Source organism: Aulonocara sp. 'chitande type north' Nkhata Bay, linkage group LG23 (assembly GCF_057382095.1).
Source record: "Aulonocara sp. 'chitande type north' Nkhata Bay isolate Kocher_YH1m ecotype deep benthic linkage group LG23, A_spYH_male_GT1.1, whole genome shotgun sequence".
Classification (NCBI taxonomy): Eukaryota; Metazoa; Chordata; class Actinopteri; order Cichliformes; family Cichlidae; genus Aulonocara; species Aulonocara sp. 'chitande type north' Nkhata Bay.
Genome location: NC_141365.1, coordinates 47,136,665 through 47,158,918, shown reverse-complemented (window position 1 = coordinate 47,158,918; position 22,254 = coordinate 47,136,665). Strand labels below are relative to the sequence as shown.

Genomic DNA, 22,254 nt, shown 5'->3' with positions numbered 1-22,254 from the left:
AGTAGGCTAAACCTATACACCGTGGACAGAGACGGTATGAGTGAGTTTTATTTTAGGCTGGGAATGAGCTACAAATGCATTTTGAAAAGCCTGCAATGCAAGGAACCATTATTACGGAGAGACATTTAAACAGGATACTGAGAGCCCAGTTGCTTTACAGGACCTGGACGCCGGGATAGATTTTATTGTCAACCAACTGCAAGGGCCTGGGAAGGATCACGGTTATTGGTCAAGTGTTTCGTGCCCACAAATTAGCATTTCGTGCGCACGAAGTAGTATTTTGTGGCCACAATTGATTTATTTTTTGGACCATGTCATCAGAGGGGCTCCGAAGAATTGGGATACAGCCTCTGAGATAGAAAGTGTGCGACCGTGAACTCGACTCTCTTTATGACACATACACACACAGACACACACACAGACACTTGTTTTCAGATTTTAGTGAGGACACCAAAAAGCCTCAAAAATATCCTCAAACTCGTGAGGACGGCCATTTTGTGGGACTCTATTAGCCCACATAGTAGCATACCAACTCTTTGTCCTCACAAACATGTCTAAACAGGTACACACACACACACAGACACACACACAAACAGGTTTGTCAGGTTCCTCGGCTCGTTCTCTGCGTTCAGTCCATTGAAGGTGATTATTGAGCCAATCACAGCTACAGAGCTCACTGTGACTCTTCTTCTCTCTACAGTCACACAAACAAACACACTCAGAGACTCTGACAGCAAAACTACAACAATGTGGTGTTAACACTCACCCTGCCTCAGCTCCACCGTCCTCCTGCTGCTCTGACGGAGGCTCAGCTGTTTCTCTTCCTGTTCCCACCTGCTCGGGTGGCTCCTCCCCTCTGCAGTTACAGGAAATCAGGTGTGTGTGTCTCTTGTTGAGACTGGTTCTTCCTGCTCTCTATCATCACATTGGGTGTTTCCAAATTCAGGGAGAGGATGCTTCGAATGCCACATTTGTAGGAAATTGTATCACATGGACGCGACGAAGGCTGTTCAAATTTGAAGTCTTCCAAATGCGTCCTTCATTTCCCTGAATTTGAAGGATGGGTCAGGTGTGTCCTTTGTGGCCCAACATATCCCAGGATTCATTGCGGGCCATACAGGAGATATTTTTCTGATAATGATAGTGATCGAAGTGGGAGTTAATGCAGGAGACGAACACTTTCAAATGTAAGTATATGAAAATCTGGTGGTGCAAAAGTTTTTATAGCGGGTGTGTTGTTAGGCTCTGGGCATCTGCATAGACATGTTCTTTTTTTGAGAATGTGAGGACAAACTTGAAAGAGAGACACTGTGAGAGTGGACACATCCACACTGCTGCTGCATCTGTGCTCACCACGATGGCCTCCTTCAGAGAGATGGAGGACTCACTCTGTCTTCTGGCTGATGTAAGTGTTCAGCTTTGAACAGCTGTCGTTCCAGCTGCTTTTAACTTTGTAGTTTCACATTTGTACAGACTTTATATTTTTTATAGACGTGTCATAAACCAGTCCTTAAATCATTTTCATTATCACAGATACAGTCTACACTCTGCATCATGAGCTGGTCAATATCGCAAAAGTTGTAATTCGTTTCATGTTTCATGTAAACTGCTCTGAGGTCACAGTGACACCAGCAGATGTAGTTACAGCCTCTCTGTCCCCACCATCCCGGCCCACGTAGACCGCAAAGGCCGGGTCCTCCGAAGGATGCAGCCGACGAATTGGAACACAGCTCATGTCTGACAGCAGTTTGAAGAGGAAATGGATTCTGTTCTGTTCTTCACTCATCACCTACCTGACAGCTGACACCTCACACCTGTTTCTCAGCTGCAGGTCAGACAGAAGGACACACAGAGGATGGAGGGAAGGAGGATGGATCTGCTAGTCTGAAAGTTGGTATGTCAGTTTCTGGTCAAGTTTTTGTTCAACAGGAAACATAAACAGAAGCAGGATTCATACCAGCCTCCACTTGAACAGCAGCCTGCTTAAACTGTCTGCGTGTCTCTAGCTGATCTCTGTCTCCTGCTGATGTCACAACGTCTCCGTTTTATTTGAACACTGGAGGTGAAGATGGCAGATTGTTGGCTAAAATGGATGTCTGTGGCATCCTGCATTTAATGTTCAGCATCTTTGTGAAAAACCCTTTAAAAGTTGTTTAACATGTCCAAAAATCCAAAACTGTTACAGATTACAAAGATGTTGTTTCTATGGGCTCAGGCTGTACTTGCTAGTTCACATTTCGGTAGTAATGTTGATGATGAGGATCATTATTTGTCATTGCTTTAGTTTTTATTCCACTGTTTCAAGGACATGCACTTAGTAGGGACAGCGGACTGGACAGGTCTTCAGTCTGTCTCGCTCTAAGACAGCTGGGTTAGGCTCCAGCGCCCCCGCGACCCTGAAAAGGATCAGCAGAAGTGGATGGATGGAGGGTCAGTTTGTCAACATTAGAAAAACAAACATACTACCTGCCTTAAATGTGAAATGGACGGGCTTTATGTTTGCTCGTTGTTTGCTAAAGAGACTTTTCTGCAGCATTTCTCTCCCGACTTCTTTGTAGCACCTTTCACTGTCACACATTTGATCTTTACAGCAGGGCTGTGCCATATCATATACCATACTATAGAATTTTGACATAGTAGCTATATAATGTTACTCCTACTTTATAGATCTCCATCACCCGATCCTCCGAAAACCTCTTGGAGTTGGCAGCACTCGACTGAGCCATTTTGTGCAGAAGAAGATTAAAATGATGCTTTAAACTCCAGATGTTATCTGAGCTCAGATCCTAAAGCCAGACCTCTGCATCTTCATTCTTGTGGAAAAGCAGAGCAGATGTTGTTTTCAGGAGGATGCTGCTATAATGGCTTTAGTTCCTTGCAGGTAATTATGACGACAGCGGAAGCAGCAGGAACAACAAACAGCCCAAACTAACAGACAAAATATTAATGAAAGTCCAACCCAATCTCCTCCATCCCCGTATCCTCCACTATTTGCATCTTCATCTGTGAAACCTGCAGAGCAGAAACAGTGTGTGGACAAAGTTAGCCGGTATGCAGACATGTTTGCTTTTGTTACAGGAGTTTGAAACACATCTGCAGCTCATTCAGAGGCTTTGGGGCCGTACACACTTCATTTTAAATCAGTACAGCCGATCTCACAGCTGCTGGATGTTTCTTTGAATCATAAGAACATTAAGACAAACAAGATGATCATGAAAATCATATTAATGATTGATTTGGCCTACGTTTGATGCTGAACTGCAGTAGCTCCTGACATTGTGCTTTTATTTCGTCTGGATTAGTTTGCAGCACTGCTGCACAGTTTACATTAAAGTGCACTTTTGCAGAGCAGACGACCCCCTGCACGACTGATGGGGTGAACCAAGGCCCTGCATCAGACAAAGAAGCATTATTTCAACTGTGAGTCATGCAAAGCAGCTCTAGTAGAGTCCTGTAAATGAACAGACTGGATCCCTGTAACGTACCACCTCAGTGACCAGTGGAAACATTCAAATGTTCAGGTAGTCATCCTAACTGACTTGGGGTTTCTGCCAGTGTGTTACAAGTGAAGCAGCTTGCCTGGTCTACACACTGGGACTCGTTTCTTTAAATCACCATTAATACAGTTTCAGCTGCTGACACATTCACTAGTGGGTAGTAATTAAAGCATGCTGCACCACTCATGAGTGCTATCATTCAGCACTCTCATTCATTTGTCTTAAAGCTGGTAATTAAACTCCCTGATGCCTCACTCTGTCTCACTCTTTTCTGTGTGTGAGAGAAAGAAGATGCAGCTGTGTTTCTAACAGCTGCTCTGGAGGAAGCCCTGCAACTCTAGAATCTCACCTGAGTCTGTGACTGTGAGCTTGATGGAGTGCCTGAACTCCTTGATGACTCTCTCACCACAGATGCTGTGGTTGGTTGGTTCACTCACTATGTATTAACAGACCTCTCTGCATTGAATCATATCTGTTATTAATCTCTGTCTCGCTTCCACAGCATGTCTTCATCCTGTCTTCCTTCTCTCACCCCAACCGGTCAGCAGATGGCCCCGCCCCTCCCTGAGCCTGGTTCTGCTGGAGGTTTACGTTGAAACCAAGCACACCATTGTTTTTCTTGTGACATTACCAATAAGTTTGATGTGTCACATGGCCCTCTTCCTATTGAAAAAACAAAAGTTGTATCCAAGATGGCCGACTTCTAAATGGCCACCATGGTCACCACCCATCTTGAGGAGTTTGCCCCTCACATATACTAATGTGCCACAAACAGGACTTTAATATCACCAACCATTCCCATGTTATTACGGTGTATCCATATAAATGGCCCACCCTGTACTTACATTATAACCAATCCGCTCCTTTATCCTCACTTAAAATATTTTTACTGAACTATTGTAATATTTGCTGCCATTGCTGCTGTCCTCTTGGCCAACTTACTCTTACAAAAGACATGTTTAATGTTAATGAGATTTTTTTAACTACATAAATAAAGGTTATATAAAAGTCGCTGCCAAAAACTGATCGCGGCTTCTACCTTGTTACACGAATGTTGTTTGTGGCTCAAGATGACTTTATGTCATCCATGAGGGAAGCATTTGACATATGTTTCACATATTATAGCCCAACAAGTTACTTATAGCAGTTTAAATACGAGCAATCACTTTTTGGCAAATACCAGAAATCAGTTTTTGGCAGACAATCACTTTTTGGCACAACACCGGTGTCTAGCAGGTTTTATATTTTAGAAAGTTTAAAGCTCAGCTTAATAGAAGTAGTGTGGTCGTGAGTTTTGCATAAACAAATTTGTGCAAACCTCAATGAAGTGAAGCAACATTATAAAGAAGAGTGAGCCTAAATGACTCCCCAATGATGTGAGAGACTGATAGTCATACAGAAAACAATGACTTTGAGCTGTTGCTGCTAAACGTGCTTCTACAAGCAACTGAATCTTGGAGTGTACTTTGGTTTGTCTGCTCATAAATTGGTGGTTCATGATGATAAATGAACTTCTGAACTGGTTTAACATCAGTGCAGTGGCTGGTCCATTCCTTGATGTATATGTCAACGTTCAAAATGAGCCATTTAAATCAGCTGTGTTGGATCAAGGACACATCTAAACCCTGCAGGACAGCGGCCCCGAGGCCTGGAGTTCCCACCCTCAGTGCAGTGGAAATAGTCTCGTGCCAGTCTTGGTGCTGCCTTTGAGTCTATATTGCCGAACACTGTGCGCACACATTTCTTTCCTTCCTAAACAAACACACATTTGTAAAGGAAAATTTAAATTGAACTCACAGTTGGCGGTTAATCGTTATATAGTTTAGATGTACACCGAGAGACGCATTTAGTGGGACTTTTACACCGCCACAGATTTTCTTCTTCTTTTTTGTTACATTATTGACATATACTAGATATTTTAACCTAAGCAGCAACAATCATGTCTCTGGTACAGGCACTTTCCACCATGCAGGTTAAGCTAAAATGTGACTTGAAACAAATTCTGGGTTTCCGTTCCATAAAGGTTCATTTCATCTGGTAAGTTAGCCCCTGAGGTAACAGTCTATGTGAACATAACATACTCACTGACTCACACTCAACTTGACTGATAGTGATTTCCTGAATCAGGCAAAGCGCACAGAGGAAATTCATTTGCATATGTTTGTTTTCACAATCACTGAAATCCAAGTTAGGCATGTTTCCCTTTGTTGTTGTTGTTCTTGACACGAGTGCTTCAGTTATTTTCTCATCAGTATGTCAGGACAGAAAGGATTCTGTTGTGGATTTATGATCATCTCACGTGTGTCCATCTTTCAAACTCTTAGATTGTGTAGACATTAATGCAGCTGTCAGACTGTAGGCCAGTTTCTTTGCACTGTAAGCATTGATTGGATGCTACTGTAGCAATCAGTGCTTACACAAAACGTCCCTGCGTAAACCCTCAGACACACAACAAACAGATCAATAGTATCTGAAATTCAGAGTACGGATCTTTTTACACATTTCTCACAGAAAATCACCTAAATCGCTTTCGTGTGAGATGCACATCATGTTTGCCTCATAAAGACTTGCCCTGTATGTATTCATTTCTTTTGACTTTCACGTGGAATTGTCACCTAATATAACAGGTCCATCAGTAAATGGTGTCTATCTTCAGTTTCTGTCTCCTAGACTTTGTCCCTGTCAGGTTACAGCTGAATAGATAGTCATATCATGCAGAGACTGCATCGTACTATAATGCTCGTATGATCGCGTTTGTCATAAGTGGACTGGTCTTGTTGAAACGTTGCATAAACCTTGCCCAGTAAACTGTGAGTGCTAACATTTCTATGGCATATGCAAATACTTTAGACAAATCCCACAGTTGTCTATATTTGTATATTTGACAGTTTAATGAAGCATTTAGAAATCAAAGGTCAGATTAAAATGCTGTATCACAATAGAATGTGATATCACACAATACAATATTTTTAATATCACACACAGCATGAAAGTTTGCTAGTGTATATTATAAAAATATTACAGTATGTTGGTATAACTTTATCCCCTCCTAGTTTTTAAGATACAAATTTTGGCCCACACTGATTTGTGATCATATTCCTCTGTCCACTAAATGAAGATGGAGGCTCTGCTCTTTATTTCTGTGTTTCTCTGGAGAATCCTGGTAACATGATGGCTTTCTGTCTCTAAACACACACGAGCTTAACTCCGAATGAACATGATCAGAGTTCATTGAACCAACTCTGATCAGTCTTTTCTAAGGGTTTCAAGCCTTTCTTGTTCGAGCCTCTCTTTGTTGTTGCTACAGTTATGTGTAATTATTAATAGTATTGCAGATGTTAGCCTCTGCCTGCAGTGTTGATGTGGGTAAAGGCTTTAACCATGGATTAGCGGCAGGTCCCAGCTTGTAAATTGTGGAGCATTAATGCCCACTCCAGCTCCTATAACCAAATATAAACAGTTGGGATGAGAGTTAGCTCAAGCCACTACAACAGCCAGCAAGAATGATCTGTTCATGCTAGCATTAACAGTGCCTATACACATAGCGACACACGGGGGAGGGGCCTAACTAATAACCAAGATGACTACAGGCTTGGAGGTGCTAAAAGTCAGATATACCAGGAGCAGTTTGGGCTTTAGAACAAATTTTGTGTAATTATAACAATATGTAATTTAGGACCTGGTTACATATGATGCTGCTGATTTTTTAAATCTAATTTTTACGTTGCATTAATTTATTTTTGTCAGACAGGGAATCAAACAAGTTCTGTTTTCTCGAATGAATCCCACTGTTATTTGTTTGTCCTACCAACAGGGATGTTTACATGGTGTTCATGACTGCTGCACCTGATGACTTTCACAGCTTGAGGACTGCAAACATTTCCCAACAAGACATGAGTGGTGGGGTGATCGTTGGTATTCCTGATCAGGTGAGGATCTGTTCCCATCAAACCACCAAAACCAGTTGTTCAGGATGTTTACAGGATGAAGAATCCCCAGTTATTCTTTGTGGTTGGAATGTGCCTACATATGGCTGTGTGTGATTCTGGCTTACTTTAGGGTCAGAGCAGTTGGTATGTGGAGCAAATACTGACACAGTCAGAGTGGGCAAACCAGCAATAGGCTTGTTGTCGTACCTGGAAGTCTGAAAGCTCCCGATGCTGGATGGTCTTTCTAGTTTTTAATGACAGGTCGTCTAACAAAGCTTCCATGAGGTGCTATAATGGAGACTGTCCTTTTCAAGGAGTTTCTCATGTCTTATCCTACTTTTTTCTTTTTTTTAATTAACAGGAGTGAGAATTTGAAATCCTCTATATTGACATGATTACATTTCTTCTATTAAATGAGAAGTACATTTTGAACACAGTATAGTGAACACAATATCCAAGAAGCTGGTAACTGTGCAGGGGCGGGTCTAGCACGGTTTTGCCAGGGGGCCAGCTGGGGCATTAACAGCGAAAAGGGGGGCACAAAGAAATACTTTTCTTTCTTATTCTCGTTTAAAATGTCTCGCTTTTAATAAATAATTATCTGAATCTTACAACCAAAGTTTTTATCTAACGTAAAATGTATAGAAATCTAATATTGTATATAGTAACTATTAAGTCTAATATATACCCTAGTAAGTTATAGTACTTTTTCCTTTGGGAAGATACCATCTGTGCAGTCTGCAGTTCTGTTGAAGAAAGATGTTGAATCTATTTAATTGTTGTTGAAAAATAATTGATTTCTGTGCATTTTTTTTAAATACATGCATTAAATTAAAGTCGATTATGTCGATTAAGCACCACGAGGCAGAGGGTGGGCGATGGTTCCCTTTAGTTTTTTTTTTTGCTGGGAGTTTGCAACCCTATTAGTTAGGTTGTTTAATATTTCTGCTAAGTACTCTTTAAAATACCAGAATAGGGAGGATGGTGCAGGTTTAAGTTTATTAGATTGATCAGTGTTGCTGAACTATGAAATATTTTGGGTGCAGTGTGTTTTTTGCATACAGGTATAACTAAATAACTTTAATGTTTTATTTTTTAAAACTTGAGTATGAACTTATACAAAATAAAGAAAGATATTAAAAAAACTGTTTTATTGATTATAAAAATACGCTGTATCGGATTCATATCGATACTGGACACAAAAAAGTGGTATCGTGCGTTCTCTAGTCCATACAGGAGAGAACCAGAAACTAAAGAAACTAAATTGCGTGTTTACCTTTATGTTGACATCAGTGTCTGTTTTTTTTATTATTATTATTTCAGCATTTCAGCATCTCAAAATATTTTTTAGATAAAAGCAGTCAAAATATTTTTTTTAACAGATGAATCATTAAAGGATGGCAATTTCTAAAATGGTAACCAAAAGACCCGTGTGTTTTCTCTTTGGAATAATAATTATTATTGCTCATTAATAAGAAAACTATTTCTAATCCAATTCAATTTTCGAACAATCAATAAAATACTTTATGACTAAAATGATGAATAACTGCAGCCCTAGAATAAACACATTTTAGAGAAACTTGTGATTTTTGAGATGATGCAGTTTTAATTTGATAGTTTTTCCCCTTTGGTAACTTTGCTGTCCTCGCCCTGAGTTCCTTAGTTTCACCAGCTAGACAGCGAGATAACGATGCTCCAATAACCAGACTTATTTTCCTTTCTGCGCTGATTTATTGAAGAATGGCCTCTGACCATTGCCTTCTCTTTGACCATCGTAAAACTGAAAGTACAAAATACTGTATTAGCTAACTAACATTGTAAACTAGCTTGTTACACTCTTACTGCAAGCTAACAGTAGATTACAGCTCAGTATTCAATACCATCGTTCCCTCGAAGCTGGACAGGAAACTGCAGGATCTAGGACTGAGCAGCTCCCTCTGCAGCTGGATCCTTAACTTCCTGTCTGATAGACGCCAAGTAGTCAGACTGGGCAGCATCACCTCATCCCCCATCACACTGAACACTGGTGCACCACAGGGGTGTGTACTGAGCCCTCTCCTGTACTCACTCTACACCTATGACTGCACAGCCACTAACAGCTCCAACATCATTGTGAAGTTTGCGGACGACACTACAGTGGTGGGTCTTATCACCAACAGTGATGAGACGGCTTACAGGGAGGAGGTCAGCGCCCTGACCCACTGGTGTCAAGACAACCATCTCACCCTCAACGTCGCAAAGACAAAGGAGTTGATAGTGGACTTCCGGAGGAGCAGAGAAGTACACACCCCCATCACCATCAACGGCGCTGCTGTGGAGAGTGAGCAGCTTCCGCTTCCTTGGGGTACATCTGGCTGAGGATCTTACGTGGTCAGTACACATAAACAAAACAGTGAAGAAGGCGCAGCAGCGCCTCTTCTTTCTCAGGAGACTGAAAAGATTCGGCATGAGCCCCCGCATCCTCAGGACCTTCTATCACTGTGCCATTGAGAGCATCCTCACTGGATGCATCACCACCTGGTACGGCAACAGCACCGCTTACAACCGCAAAGCTCTCCAGCGAGTAGTGCGGTGCTCTGAACGGATAATTGGAGGTGAGCTTCCCTCCCTCCAAGACATCTACAGGAAGCGCTGCCTGAGGAAAGCGGGGAGGACCATCAAGGACTCCAGTCACCCCAGCCATCAACTGTTCAGACTACTTCCAACAGGAAGGAGGTTCTGCAGCATCCGGTCCCCAACCAGCAGACTGAGAGACAGCTTCTTCCACCAGGCCATCAGACTGCTGAACACGTCATAGACACCTCAGCTTCACTACTGGAACTTCAACATTATGCACTCCACACTGTATATAAATGCCACTTGTTTTGCACATGTCCAACTACCAACCTCTGTATATTTTATTTTATTGTTTACTCTATTTAATTTGTAAAATATGTACACACACACGCGCGCGCATAGAAAAACATATTTAGTATACACATCCAGTAATGCATGTACTATTATATATTGTACATATATTTATTAGTCTCAGATTTAGCCGTTCTTATATTTTGCTTGTTTTACGTTATTGTATTTTTGCACACCTCTGTTGCTTGTGAAGCTCGCAAACAAGAATTTCACTCACATGTACTGTACCAGTGTACCTGCACATGTGATGTGACAGTCAAAGTGATTTGATAACAAGATAAAACTTTCAAATGTACAAATTATCGTACCATTTTTACACAAAACAAAAGTTAATAATTATTTTATCATCACTCATACTTACAGACATATCTTGTCCAAGGCAACAACATTTTAAGGTCCATATCAGCTTAGAACGATAACTTTCCGCCATCTTTGATTTTTTCACCTTCTCATTGTTCCTTTCCCAAAGTAGTCAAACCCATATTACAAAGCAGCCACTAGAGGGAGCTCTAGGGCCGTTTGCAACCATAATATCCAGTTTACCTTATAAAAGGCAGAACAGTAACTATAGTGTTTGCAATAAATGGAGACATTTAAAAACAGAAAGCTATCATCTACTGTGATTCAAGTGTATAAACTAAACCACATAAAATGGCTTAAACTGAATATGGTCACGTTTTATTTTTTGTGTGGCCATTACTGCATTTTAATGGTGTTATAGATGCTGTCGAGGCTAAGCCTACATTTAAAGCCACTGAGCTGTTTGTTGGCAGGTTAATGCAATGTCACTGGTATGAATAAACGTATTAAACTTAGTTCAATAACTGAAACCATACTTATCTTGTCCTTTAGATTCTTTATTCCAACACAATTTAACATAACAGCGCAGCGGTCACAATCTGTTTGCTCATTCCCAACAACAACACACCTGCTGCTAATGACCTATCTACCTTAAATAGACACACCATATGTAACACAAAAGGTGACCCCTAGTGGCATACATGAGGTACCCACACAAAAATGGCTCCTACAGATACTGAGCACAAATATGAGTACAGAGAATTTCCAGCAAGCTTTTAATACTGTCACAAAAAGGTCTAGAGGGATTTATCAGCATCATCCTGTCAAACTGGTTTTATGGTGGTTTTGATGAGAACAGATTATAGCTTGATCAAGAAGACCAACCGTCGAAGTCCTGTTGGGAAACCTTTGCACTTTTTCAAGGTGTGAGTATCATCAAGTGTAGCAGTGATGTCCTCATTGGTCGTTGACACAGTTGACAACTTGTTTGAGGGATGAAATTGTGGCGTTTTGGTCAGAAAGTTTATACTTGTAAATCAGACTGCAGAAATATTTCTGAAAATGTAGTGGTTTGTTTGTTTGTGGTTTGTTTGTTTGTGGTTTGTTTGTTTGTGGTTTGTTTGTTTGTGGTTTGTTTGTTTGTGGTTTGTTTGTTCATGTTTTTTGTTTGTTTTTATTTCAAATATCTTATAACAAGATGAAACTACAATTGTAAACGCAATTTGGTTTTTTGGTTTTTCTCAAACTTAAGTAACTGAAACCTTTCATTGAACTACAGCAGAAACAGATTGGAAATGCCAAGTTATTCTAACACTAGTGGACTTGTTAAACAAAACATTTGTTTCACTTCTTTCTCAACATGCAGCACCATTAAGAACAGTGGACCAGCATAGTTGGTCTGCATGAGCACACTTACTGCAACAGTTGTACATGCTGAAACTGGTTGCTGGCAGCTGATGTGAAGAAATGTCTGGACACATCAAAAGTTTTCTTTTTCATTTTTTTCCTCCCTTGGATAACATACACATGGCAAATAAAAACATGTAACTAGGGTGACGTGAAGTGTGTATCATCAGGTTTAACTAAAATATAATGAGGCTGTCCATCTGTGAAGTAATCGTTCCTTCAAAAACCACTGTGACAACAGATTTTATTTCATTCATTTGATGGTTTTCTATTCTGTATACTGGAACTTTTTAATAGCCCCCCTGTCCACACATCCTTGACATGAGACTTTCTGCAGAGTTGCACATGATGAATGCACACAAAACTTAAAGTGTTGCTGTCATATTTTTTTGGATGTGGTTTGTTGTCATAATCAAGAACGTGTCTTATTTTTTTATTTGTTTTGTTGCTGATCGGCCATTGGACTGCTGAGCCTGCAGTGAACAGCCAGTCACTGACTCTTGATGCTAGAGCAAGGACAACTGAGCTCTCTCTCTCTCTCTCTCTCTCTCTCTCTCTCTCTCTCTCTCTCTCTCTCTCTTTTAAATAAATAATACGTTCGAGCTGTTTATGTTTTTGACTTGTTATGGACTCTGACTGGCAATGGGAGGGCTGGCGGACTCATATTATGGAGGTGGAGGGTAGACACATTTTGTGTGCAAGAGACCACATACTACAGTGGTGATTGACACAGACTTCAATGGACATTTAGGTGAAGGGAACAGAGGTTATGAGGTGTTGGGTAGGTGTGGTGTTTAGGAGAGAAATCTAGAAAGACAGATGTGGGGCAGATTTTCCAAGTGGAAATGGCCGTGGTGCACACATACTTCAAGAACAGGGAGGAACTTGTAGAAATATATGAAAGTGGAGGAAGCTGCACACAGGGCAACTAAATATTATGCAGAAGGTGAAATCAAAAAGACAGGAGACAAGGAGGTGTCAGGGAGAATGCAGCTATGCAGCATCAAATGGTAGTTTGAAGGATGAGTTTGGACATCAAGAAGAGGAAGTGAGTGAAGGCAGAGACATGCAGGAGTATAAACAGGCTCTGGGTAGTAGGGAAGACTTACCAGATGGCTGGGATAGTACAGCTTTATTGAGATAAACTGCCAAGAAGGGGTTTGACGTCTTCTCTGCACAGAAGAAAGGGAAAAAAGAAAAGTGATTTTGAAAGTATTTGAAGGAAGAGATTTACAAAGAAAAAGAAGTGTAGTTAGCGAAATGAAGAAAATAGACCAAGAAACTGGGAGGCTAGGCATGTAGCAGAAAGAGGTGACAAAGGAAAAGGCTCAGTGCCACGTATGTGAAGCTGGACCCCAAGGAAATGAGGGAATGACACTTGCTAGACAGAGAGTGAGTTTGAATGGATGTTCAAACCCAAAAAAAAAAGATATATTCACATAACATAGATTGAAAGAAGCTGCAGGTGGCACAGCAGCTTTAATGTCTTCCAGACAGGAAGTTTTGGAAAGAAATATCATCATTTCCCAGATTTTACTATCTTAGTGTTCTGTAACAAAATCACTGTTGTGCGCATGGTGTTAGAGATGATGATGATTACAAACAAACTTAATGTGCTAGTCGTGCTTTTCTTGAGGGATTTGTCCTTCGACCAGTTTTCATGTCATTGGAATCATTTGTATTCACTGATTCTGGCACTTATTTCATCAAACCAAACTCCAAGTAAATACTTTCGGCTTTTTGGTTTTGTCAAACGAACTAATGTAAAGAATGCCTGGCTGTGCACTACACCACGCAGTGGGAATTTGTCTTCTCCAGTTAAATTCAGGATTAACTTGCTTTATAACACAGACCTCAAAAGTAACCGTTATAACCCCAAACACAAGAAAATGTGATCTACAGCACAGTGAGAACTGGCAACGCTTATCTGGAGGGGTCAGAGTGAATGAACTGGACACCTGTAGAAGCAGGATTTGATTTCCACTGATTTCCTTTCCGATCCGATACCAAGTAAAATTCAGGGTGGTATCGACGATACTGATCTGATACGATACTCTGTACAAAAACTTATTTTTTTTACTCTATCTTTTATTTTATCTCAAATTATAGCGTCGTAATGATCACAGGACATCAGATTACTTGTTCTTATCACTTAATGATGCAGAATTATCATATAGAAATGAAAAACCTGAAGTTGTGGCTATTTGTTGCCTGCCTGCAGCATTAAAGGACTCCGTGAGAGACGTCTGTCTCGCCCTGGCAGCACCTCTCCCTCTCCTCCTCTTCAGTTCGCCTCAACATACGCTCGTCATATTCTGTGATGTGATTCACTCTGAGGTGTTTGACCAGGTCAGCGGTGTTACCACAACACCTCACATTCTTGCCACATGTATGGCAAACCACGTCTCAGCTGTTCGTGGAGGTAAAATACGTCTGCACATGACTCTGTTTACGCTCAGCCATTGTTGTGAGTGTGCACGCCAAGGGGCCGGACACAATGACGGGTATCGGAGGAATCGATATTTCAGTATCGATCCGCACATCACTAGTTGAGATACGTTTTAAACTGGTCCAAAAAACAAATGCATATTTTCCCGAACCACTGTTCCTTGACTAAGGTGGATAACGTGATGAGGTCAAGGAAGGGTGTGACGGAGATTTGATTGAAAAACTTTGTCGTCCGTTAAAGTTTCACGTTGGCTTTTTCATCTTGAAAGCCCTCTCTGCTCGTGTCCAACCCGGGTGAACAATCACAGATGTGAGAAATGTAAACAAACCGTCCACAGAACGCTGATCAGGTTATTTTAAGCGCAAGAAAACAAAAACGTTGCGCTCACCGTCGGCGTCACGGACGAGGCCTGGGGGTCCGGGCCCGTCCACAAAGGTCATTGTAACACAAATCATACGATTGCTAATGAAAATGCTATAAAGCTACATCGCAGATAAGTCTCTGGAGTAACAATCAAGGCCATGTTAGTTATTTGATGAATAGTATCTGTGCCACTCATGGCGCATGACTGAGGAGGACGTTGACCTCTGCAAGTCAGGAAAGTCTGCTACTCATTGTATAAATATGAGATTTTTCTCAAAAACCAGCCAGCCATCATCTCGGGAGGCTGACTCCAAAGTACCATCTCACTTCAAACTTGCAAAACAAGTCGAGTCGATGCGAGCGCACTGCTTGTTTCTAGTTAGTCTTTAAGGATGACAGCATTAGTCTGCTCCTTTGTATGAAATAAAGTGAGTCGAGTCCATGTGGTCTGGCACCCACCCACATTTCTCTGCTAGTGATCCATGAGGACTCCACCTTGTTGCCAGTTCTCTTGTGTGGAAGCTTCAGGAAATGACAGCTTCACTCTGACGTGTGTGAGCTGTGTGAGGTCTGTGGTTAGAAGTTTACAGTGTTTGCTCTTTGTGTCGTCTGTAATATGCTCTATGGCTTTAAAAAAATGGCCACATGTTTCTGTAGCTGAATTTGTCCATCTCTGACCTTCTGAGACTGTATTTTCAAACAGGGACGTTCTGACTTTTCTTCACCTTGTACTTCATTCTGCAAATGTTTTATACTCTATTAGAGTTATTACATTATTCTGTTATGCTATAAAATCAACCCCCATATAAGATCGTACTTAAGAAATACATTTAAAAACCTTCCTGTGCAAATAACCCAAGTTATCTAGAAGAAATAAAAACTGCACCGCAAACCAAACTCAGGTGTTCGACCTGTTGAGCTCGGGAAACTAACTGGTGTTTCATTTTAGTGAGTGCTTTGTTAGATTCCTTCATTTGAACCAAATGAAGTTGATTAAAGTTGATGCATTGATGTGTTTGAAGTGTTTTGTTAGTTGCGATGGATCTCCTGCTGTCTTTTTTCCTCATTATTAAAAGAGGATTTCTTTGAATTTCAAACATCCATTTCCTGTTTATCTGGTCCCGGGTCACAGGTGCAGCAGTCTAAGCAGAGAATCCCAGACCTCCCTAAACAACCACTTCCTCCAGCATATCCAGGACAATACTGAGGCATTCCCAGGCCTGCTGAGAGATATAACCTCTCTAGTGTGTCCTGGGTCTGCCCTGGAGACTCCTCCTCATGGGACATGCCCCAAACACCTCACCCAGGATATTTTTAATGAAAACATCACAAATAAGTCGTCAGGTCTGATGGTCACATTTGTGAGATTCAACCACCATAAAGCAGAGATCACACAGGACACACTGTGTAACCCTCAGCTCAGGTGTGTTCAGGACATTTGCTTGGAAGAAGCCGTCTGTGGATAAATCCTGCTCTCCACCTCAGCTGTCAGGTTTATCCAGAGAACGGCCGTCCTGACTTCCAGCAGCCCCACAGTCCTCGTTTCTAATAAACTGGCATCACTGAAATGAACTGTCTGCCTCGCTGTTCAATAATCTGCTCTTTGCCAATTTCCCAGCAGAAGCTTCCACTCATATCAGCATTTTTCTGTGATTCTCACATGAACTAAACATAAAAAGCTGAAGCCAACCTCAGAGTTCCCCGTAGTGAGGAAGAGTTTCCTCTGAGCCACAGCTGAGTTTGATGCGTCCACAAAGGAAGACTGACGGGAGGACAGACTCTGGGAGAAAGGCAGATATTAAAAGATATGAATACAAAGTACGCTGCAACAAACAGGACAGCAGATTATGAAGAGCGGTTAGACCTTCATGTGTCAGTCATTGAAATGTGATCAAAGTTACCTGTTTGACATCCTGATAGAAGAAAATCAGCTTCTTGGATCCGTTTGCAGCAAAGAATTCATGGATCAGACTGAACTGGAAGAATCAGACATTAATGACTCAAAGGTTCAACTCTGAGGAAGGATCACGTCTCTGAACTTACTCTGTCATCAGAGACGATGGCGTCTTCCACCGCCGCCTCCTCCAGGCTGCCGGCGTCGGCCAGCCTGCTCATCAGGTATTTATGTCGGGCATCCAGAGCTGCCCGCCGTTCCTCCTTCACGGCTCTCGCCTGTTTGGCTACTTCTCTCCTCGCCTCATTGGACAGCAGCATCGTCCTTTTACCAGACACCTGGAGAAACATCAGCTCAGTCTACAGACGCAGAGACCAGTGAGAGCTTGGCCCAAACATCTGCAGGTTTCTGAGGACCACGTTTGACCCTGACTGGAGGCATCGATTCTGAGAGTGACTGCCTAAACTGAGCTACTGCCCCCCCTCCACTGAGACGTTGTCCTGTGATGTGTCATGGGGGGAAGTGTTCCTCACGGTTGGACTCGTGACAAGTTCAGTCAGTTTATTCAAACTTTAAAAAGACGCATTTTCAGTCTCTGGATTTCAGCAGAAGCAAATGTGAACACAGCACTTTTTGATTGAGTATAAAAGGATGAAAGAGTCAGTGATCAGTAACATTGTTGCTGACTGATGCTGTTGTAGAGCTGTCTTTGGATCCTCACCTTCCTGGAAGCCTTCCCTGGATTGCTCATATATCATTAACTTGTTTGTGTTCAGTAGAATCAGGTGTTGTGGATGCAGGTCGTAGCTGTGTGAGGCCTGTACAGTCAGCGCTGTGTGAGCGCTGTGTAACGTTAGCTTAGACTTCTTTCTGTTGTTATCATCCTTCAGGTTAATGTTGTTTTCATTATGCATCACAGGAAGTGTGGGTGGCTGTTAGCCTCACAGCTCATGGAGAGTTGCTGCTGCTCTGCCTCCTTTTTGATGTTTCTGCTCTTTGTGGCTTTGTGTTACTTTGTGTCGTGTCTGAAACAAAGTGAGTCCATGTTACTAACTGTAGTCGGCTCTCTGTCTCGTGCACAGCTGACTGTTGTCTGAATGAAAGTATTTTTGTACTTTGTGTAATCTGTTGGGTCTTTGAGCCCTTTTTAAACAGCATATGAGCCATATGTATGTGTGTATATGAAAGGTTGTTTGTAATACATCAAATTGTTGCTTATTCTACAGCTGCTGCTGTGCCTGATTGGTCTACTCGCTCGAAACTGAAGGTTGACTTGATTCTTTTGGTTTTTTACATTTTGTCAATAAACCAACTTCTTTATGATTTGAACGGCGTCTCTGACGTGTCACAGGCCTGTCAGCTTTCTTGGTGATTGGTGTAGTTTTGAGCTTCATGCTCTGGCTGTTGTTGGGTTTTCCTCTTTCATATTAAAGCTTTTGTCCTACATTTGGCTCTAAAGTCTAATTCTAATCCCAGCACTGTGTCTGGGTGTGTGATGCTTGTTTTCCTGCTCTTTCTCATGAAACAGTCACAACATTCTCAGTCCAACTTTCACTCTTTGCTGCGTTTGCTGCAGCTGCAGTGAACATGGTGCCGTTTGCCTTTAAGAAAGTTGTGCACAAAGGCTTTTTCTCTAGCAGACAGCTGTGTGGCTAAAAGTCAGATCATTTTTTACCACCTCAGTCACACTGGACTGAAACAAGAGTGAAACTAGGAAGAATCAGAGTTTGTCCAGTGACTGCACTGATTTTCTTCATATTCACAAACTGATTCTAAGTAGTTGCATCAGCCAGCTGAAGTCATGTGACTAATGGCTCTCAGCTTCTGTCCTCCTATTCGCCGGTGTCCTTCACCTGTCACACCTGGTCAAGAAAGAGTGAGAATGTTCAGAGCTTTAATGGAAAAGAATATTATTACATATAAAAGGCCTCTAACAAGTATTGTAGTGTTAATCAGGATGAAGTCCATCATGAACACTTCAGAGTGGTTCAGACAGTCGGTGTTTCATCCACAGAGCCTCCAGTCTGCATATCAAAGCATCCTGAGGAATGACAGTGAACCCCGAGTTCCCCTCATTACATTCATGTGTGTGACTGTGAGGAAAAGGTGATTGTATGAACGTGTGTGAGCGAGTGAATGAGGCTTGTATCAGAGTGGAGATAATGTCAGCGGCACAAGCTGGACGCTGCCAGGTGTCACATGTGAATCTGTGCATCAGTGTCTGCACCTTTGTGGAGGTGAAGCTCAGGAGGTTTGGATTTGTTCAAAGCTCTGTCTGCTCCATCTTTCTTTCCCTCAGGCCTCTCCAGATCAGGAAGGAGGTCCTGTTCTCCTTCTCCCTCCTGGATTTCTGGATCCAGGGAAGGATCAAAGTCTCTCAGCCCAGCATCAGAGCTTCTGGCTGGGGGAGGACTGGAAGTTTCAGCTGGAGGCTGAGAGCCTGGATCTGCCATCTGAGTCACAATTCAAATATTCTCAGTAATCTCAAAAAGCAACAGAAAGGTGCCATTTTCATGAGCAGTGGGTTATCCAGCAGTTTGATTCATGTCAGCAGCATTTAGTTTGTAACTGCTGACTCACCTCTGGCTGTGTCCTGCTCTCAGGGTCACAGTGGACACTGTACCTTTGACCGAAGCTGCAAAGACAGTCAGCAGGGGTCTGGATGCATTCAGCACCACGTCCTTGTTGGGCAGACACCTTCAGTGACAGGACAGTTTATTATGCTGGTAACGTTAATAAGTCTGTTCACCTGTAGAGCTCATTTAAACACATCAGCTGTAGAACATCATGTGTCATGGCGTGTCCAAACTCACAGGCTGCATCCTCCTGAGGACCCGGCCTTCAAGGTCTACGTGGGCCGGGTCCTCCAAAGGTCGGGTAGGCGGGAAGTGAGCGGCTGTGACGGTCTGGCCTTCAGATCCGCGTCACCGCTGTCTCGGTGGAGTTTAATAAACTCAGCCGTCTGCTCCTTGCTGTCTAAAATCTAACAGGACACAGGAGTAAACTCTCGACCGTCTCACACTTCTGTTTAATCACTTTTCTGTTTGACGTTTATTCAGCTGTGTGAAAACTGTAACTTCAGCCAAACCAAACAAAAAACCCTGAAAAAAGCCAAACGATAACATTTTTACGTGATCTAAGTGACTTATATATCATGTTTAAACCTGAACAGCCAAAGGCCGTGGGGGTCCAAAAACGATGTGCCGGGAGTCCGCTGTTCTCGCCGGCTCTAATGACCCTCGACCTCCCGGTTAACTATCCAGATGGTGGGTAACAGACGTCTCCAAAAACGTCAGAGCACTTTTGCAAATATGTGATATCTTGACAAACCGAGCAGATATTTGAAGTTTACACTCCTACATTCTCAAACAGGAGCCCCAGCAGAGATGGATGGCTGGCGCGGCTCTCCGGAGCCCCCAGTCAGAGCAGATGCAGGGCCAGCAGGTGTGGAGACCCCTGGCTGAGGCAGCTGAAGCTGTGGGTGGCTGTCAGCCAGCTCAGGATGCCTTTTGGGCTGCAGCAGCATAAAATCCTCAGCAGGCTGGGTAAGCTTGCGTGAGCTCTCTGTGGAGGCTGTTGCAGCTGAGATGGCTCACCCGAGCGGTGCAAACTTAGTTACCTTCAAGGCTCCAGAGTCAGCTGAGGTCAGCAGCTCAGCCTCTGGGGAGGTTACAATCCCTGGAACAGCCAGGTCTCTACAACCAGAAACAGTCTTTGCATGTGCAGCTTCAGAACCAGACTTGAAGTTCCAGTTAGTGTCCGATGTCCCAGAAACACTCAGGTGCTCACTGAGCAATCTCTTGAGGCCAACACTCACAAAATCAAACCGTCTTTGAGCCTTTGTGGGAACATTTATCGTCTCTGCTGGAAAGGTGGAAACATCTGGGAGATGCAGCCTTAACACACTGGGCTTCACAAGTCCTTGGAGGCAGCTCACTAAACTCAGGGATGCAGACAAAATCAGCACTTGCAGGAACACAATGTGCCCTCTCACAATGAGCTTGGAAGCATAAACTGAGTTTTCCTCACTGACTGTTTCAGACAGGATTGTGGGAGCAACACAAAAAGCAGCTTCAGCTGGAAACACACAGTTTAGTGTCTTTGCTGCTCGCTTTAAGTCACAATAAACAGGAAACTCATTGTGTCTCATGTCAGAATCACTCATATACAGGACAGGAAGAGGCGGAGCTTATTTCCTGCAGGGAGCGGTTAGCAGTCTGTGTCTTTCTCATTTCTGACTCCTAAAGAGCTGAAAAACACAGGCTGTTATTGGCTGGCTGACACTGGGATTAATGTCCTTGAAGCCAGCAGTCTTTAATGTCCAGGTTCAGAACGGGCAGGTGAAAAACAGTCCTTTATGTCCTCTGATGTTCAATAAACTGTCCTGATTACTGAGGGAGCAGAGAAAGTGTCTCCATCACTCACCACAGCTGGATGCTCTGAAATCCTGGAATCCAGCTGTGGAGAGGAGCGCCGGCGGCGTGGACGCAGTTTAGTAATCAGGGAACGGGAGGCAGGAGGGAAACACAGCTGGGACCAATTACACACACGAGACAGGAAACAGTAACACAGGACTGTCAAAGTAAAACAGGAAATATAACACAGAGTCCAAAGTAAGGAGACGTGGGACACAGTGAAGACACAGAAACAGAAACCAGAACTATAATCACAAAACAAACTCAGAAACATAAAGAGTGAATCAGCTGATTCAGTGTTTGTGACAAAAACATGGATCCTGGTTAATAACTTTTATTTGTTTGTTTCTGTATTATTTTGTGTATCGTTCTTATGAGCTGTTGTTTTTTCAGTGAAATATTATTTCATTGTTTTAAGCTTTTTGTTGACTTTGAAGTGCTTAAGTTGATATTTTTGAACATTTAATTTGTTCGATTATTGTCGAGTCGATAAAACTGTCAAACGCACAGCTGCTTCCAGCACGGCCGGAGGAGAGGTGGCCGAGCAGACGCACAACACACACAGCTCACAGGTTTGCATTTCTAGATATTGCAGATGTTGCAGAAATTGAGAGTAAAGAACTCAGAGATCCAGCGCTGTCTCCTGCCCCTTATTTATACACCACAACACAACGACAGGCGTAACTCACACAAACGGGTAACATGAGGCTCAGATGCTTTGGACGTGTTCACATATACTGGACACAGAATGATGAAGATGGAGCTGCAGGAAGGAGGAAAAGAGGAAAAACACAGAAAAGATTCACAGATGTGGTGAAAAAGGACACGACAGCTTCTGTTTGTTAGTTTGGTTTTTCTTTATTTGGTAAAGATTCAGAAATAAAGAGAAGATCACATGTTTGAATATTATATTAACGTTCTGTAATTACAACAAGTTGTAAAATCTTTCCAGAGTGAGACAGAGACTGTGCAGAGACTGTAGAAGGACAGAGCAGCAGCAGAGCAGTCCAGATACACTGATGATCCTCTGTCAGATCCAGAGGGACACACAGGGCTGATGCTGGACTCTACATTGTGTCTGACAGTGGAGCTG

The 22,254-nt window shown here is 42.5% G+C and overlaps 2 protein-coding genes across 2 annotated transcripts in view; both read right to left on the bottom strand.

Moving 5' to 3' along the window:
* Positions 1–22,254, bottom strand: part of LOC147302822 (ribonuclease inhibitor-like) — a gene marked incomplete at its 5' end in the record, with an annotated part of 440,111 nt that overhangs the window by 286,962 nt on the left and 130,895 nt on the right. The gene's annotated exons all lie outside the window — the stretch shown is intronic.
* LOC147302828 (dynein axonemal heavy chain 5-like) lies at positions 16,489–17,096 on the bottom strand. Its single transcript, XM_086284564.1, has 3 exons — positions 16,896–17,096; positions 16,754–16,828; positions 16,489–16,632 (listed from the first exon to the last, which is right to left on the bottom strand). Exons 1-3 carry the CDS (start codon positions 17,094–17,096, stop codon positions 16,489–16,491), a joined length of 420 nt encoding a protein of 139 aa, XP_086140690.1.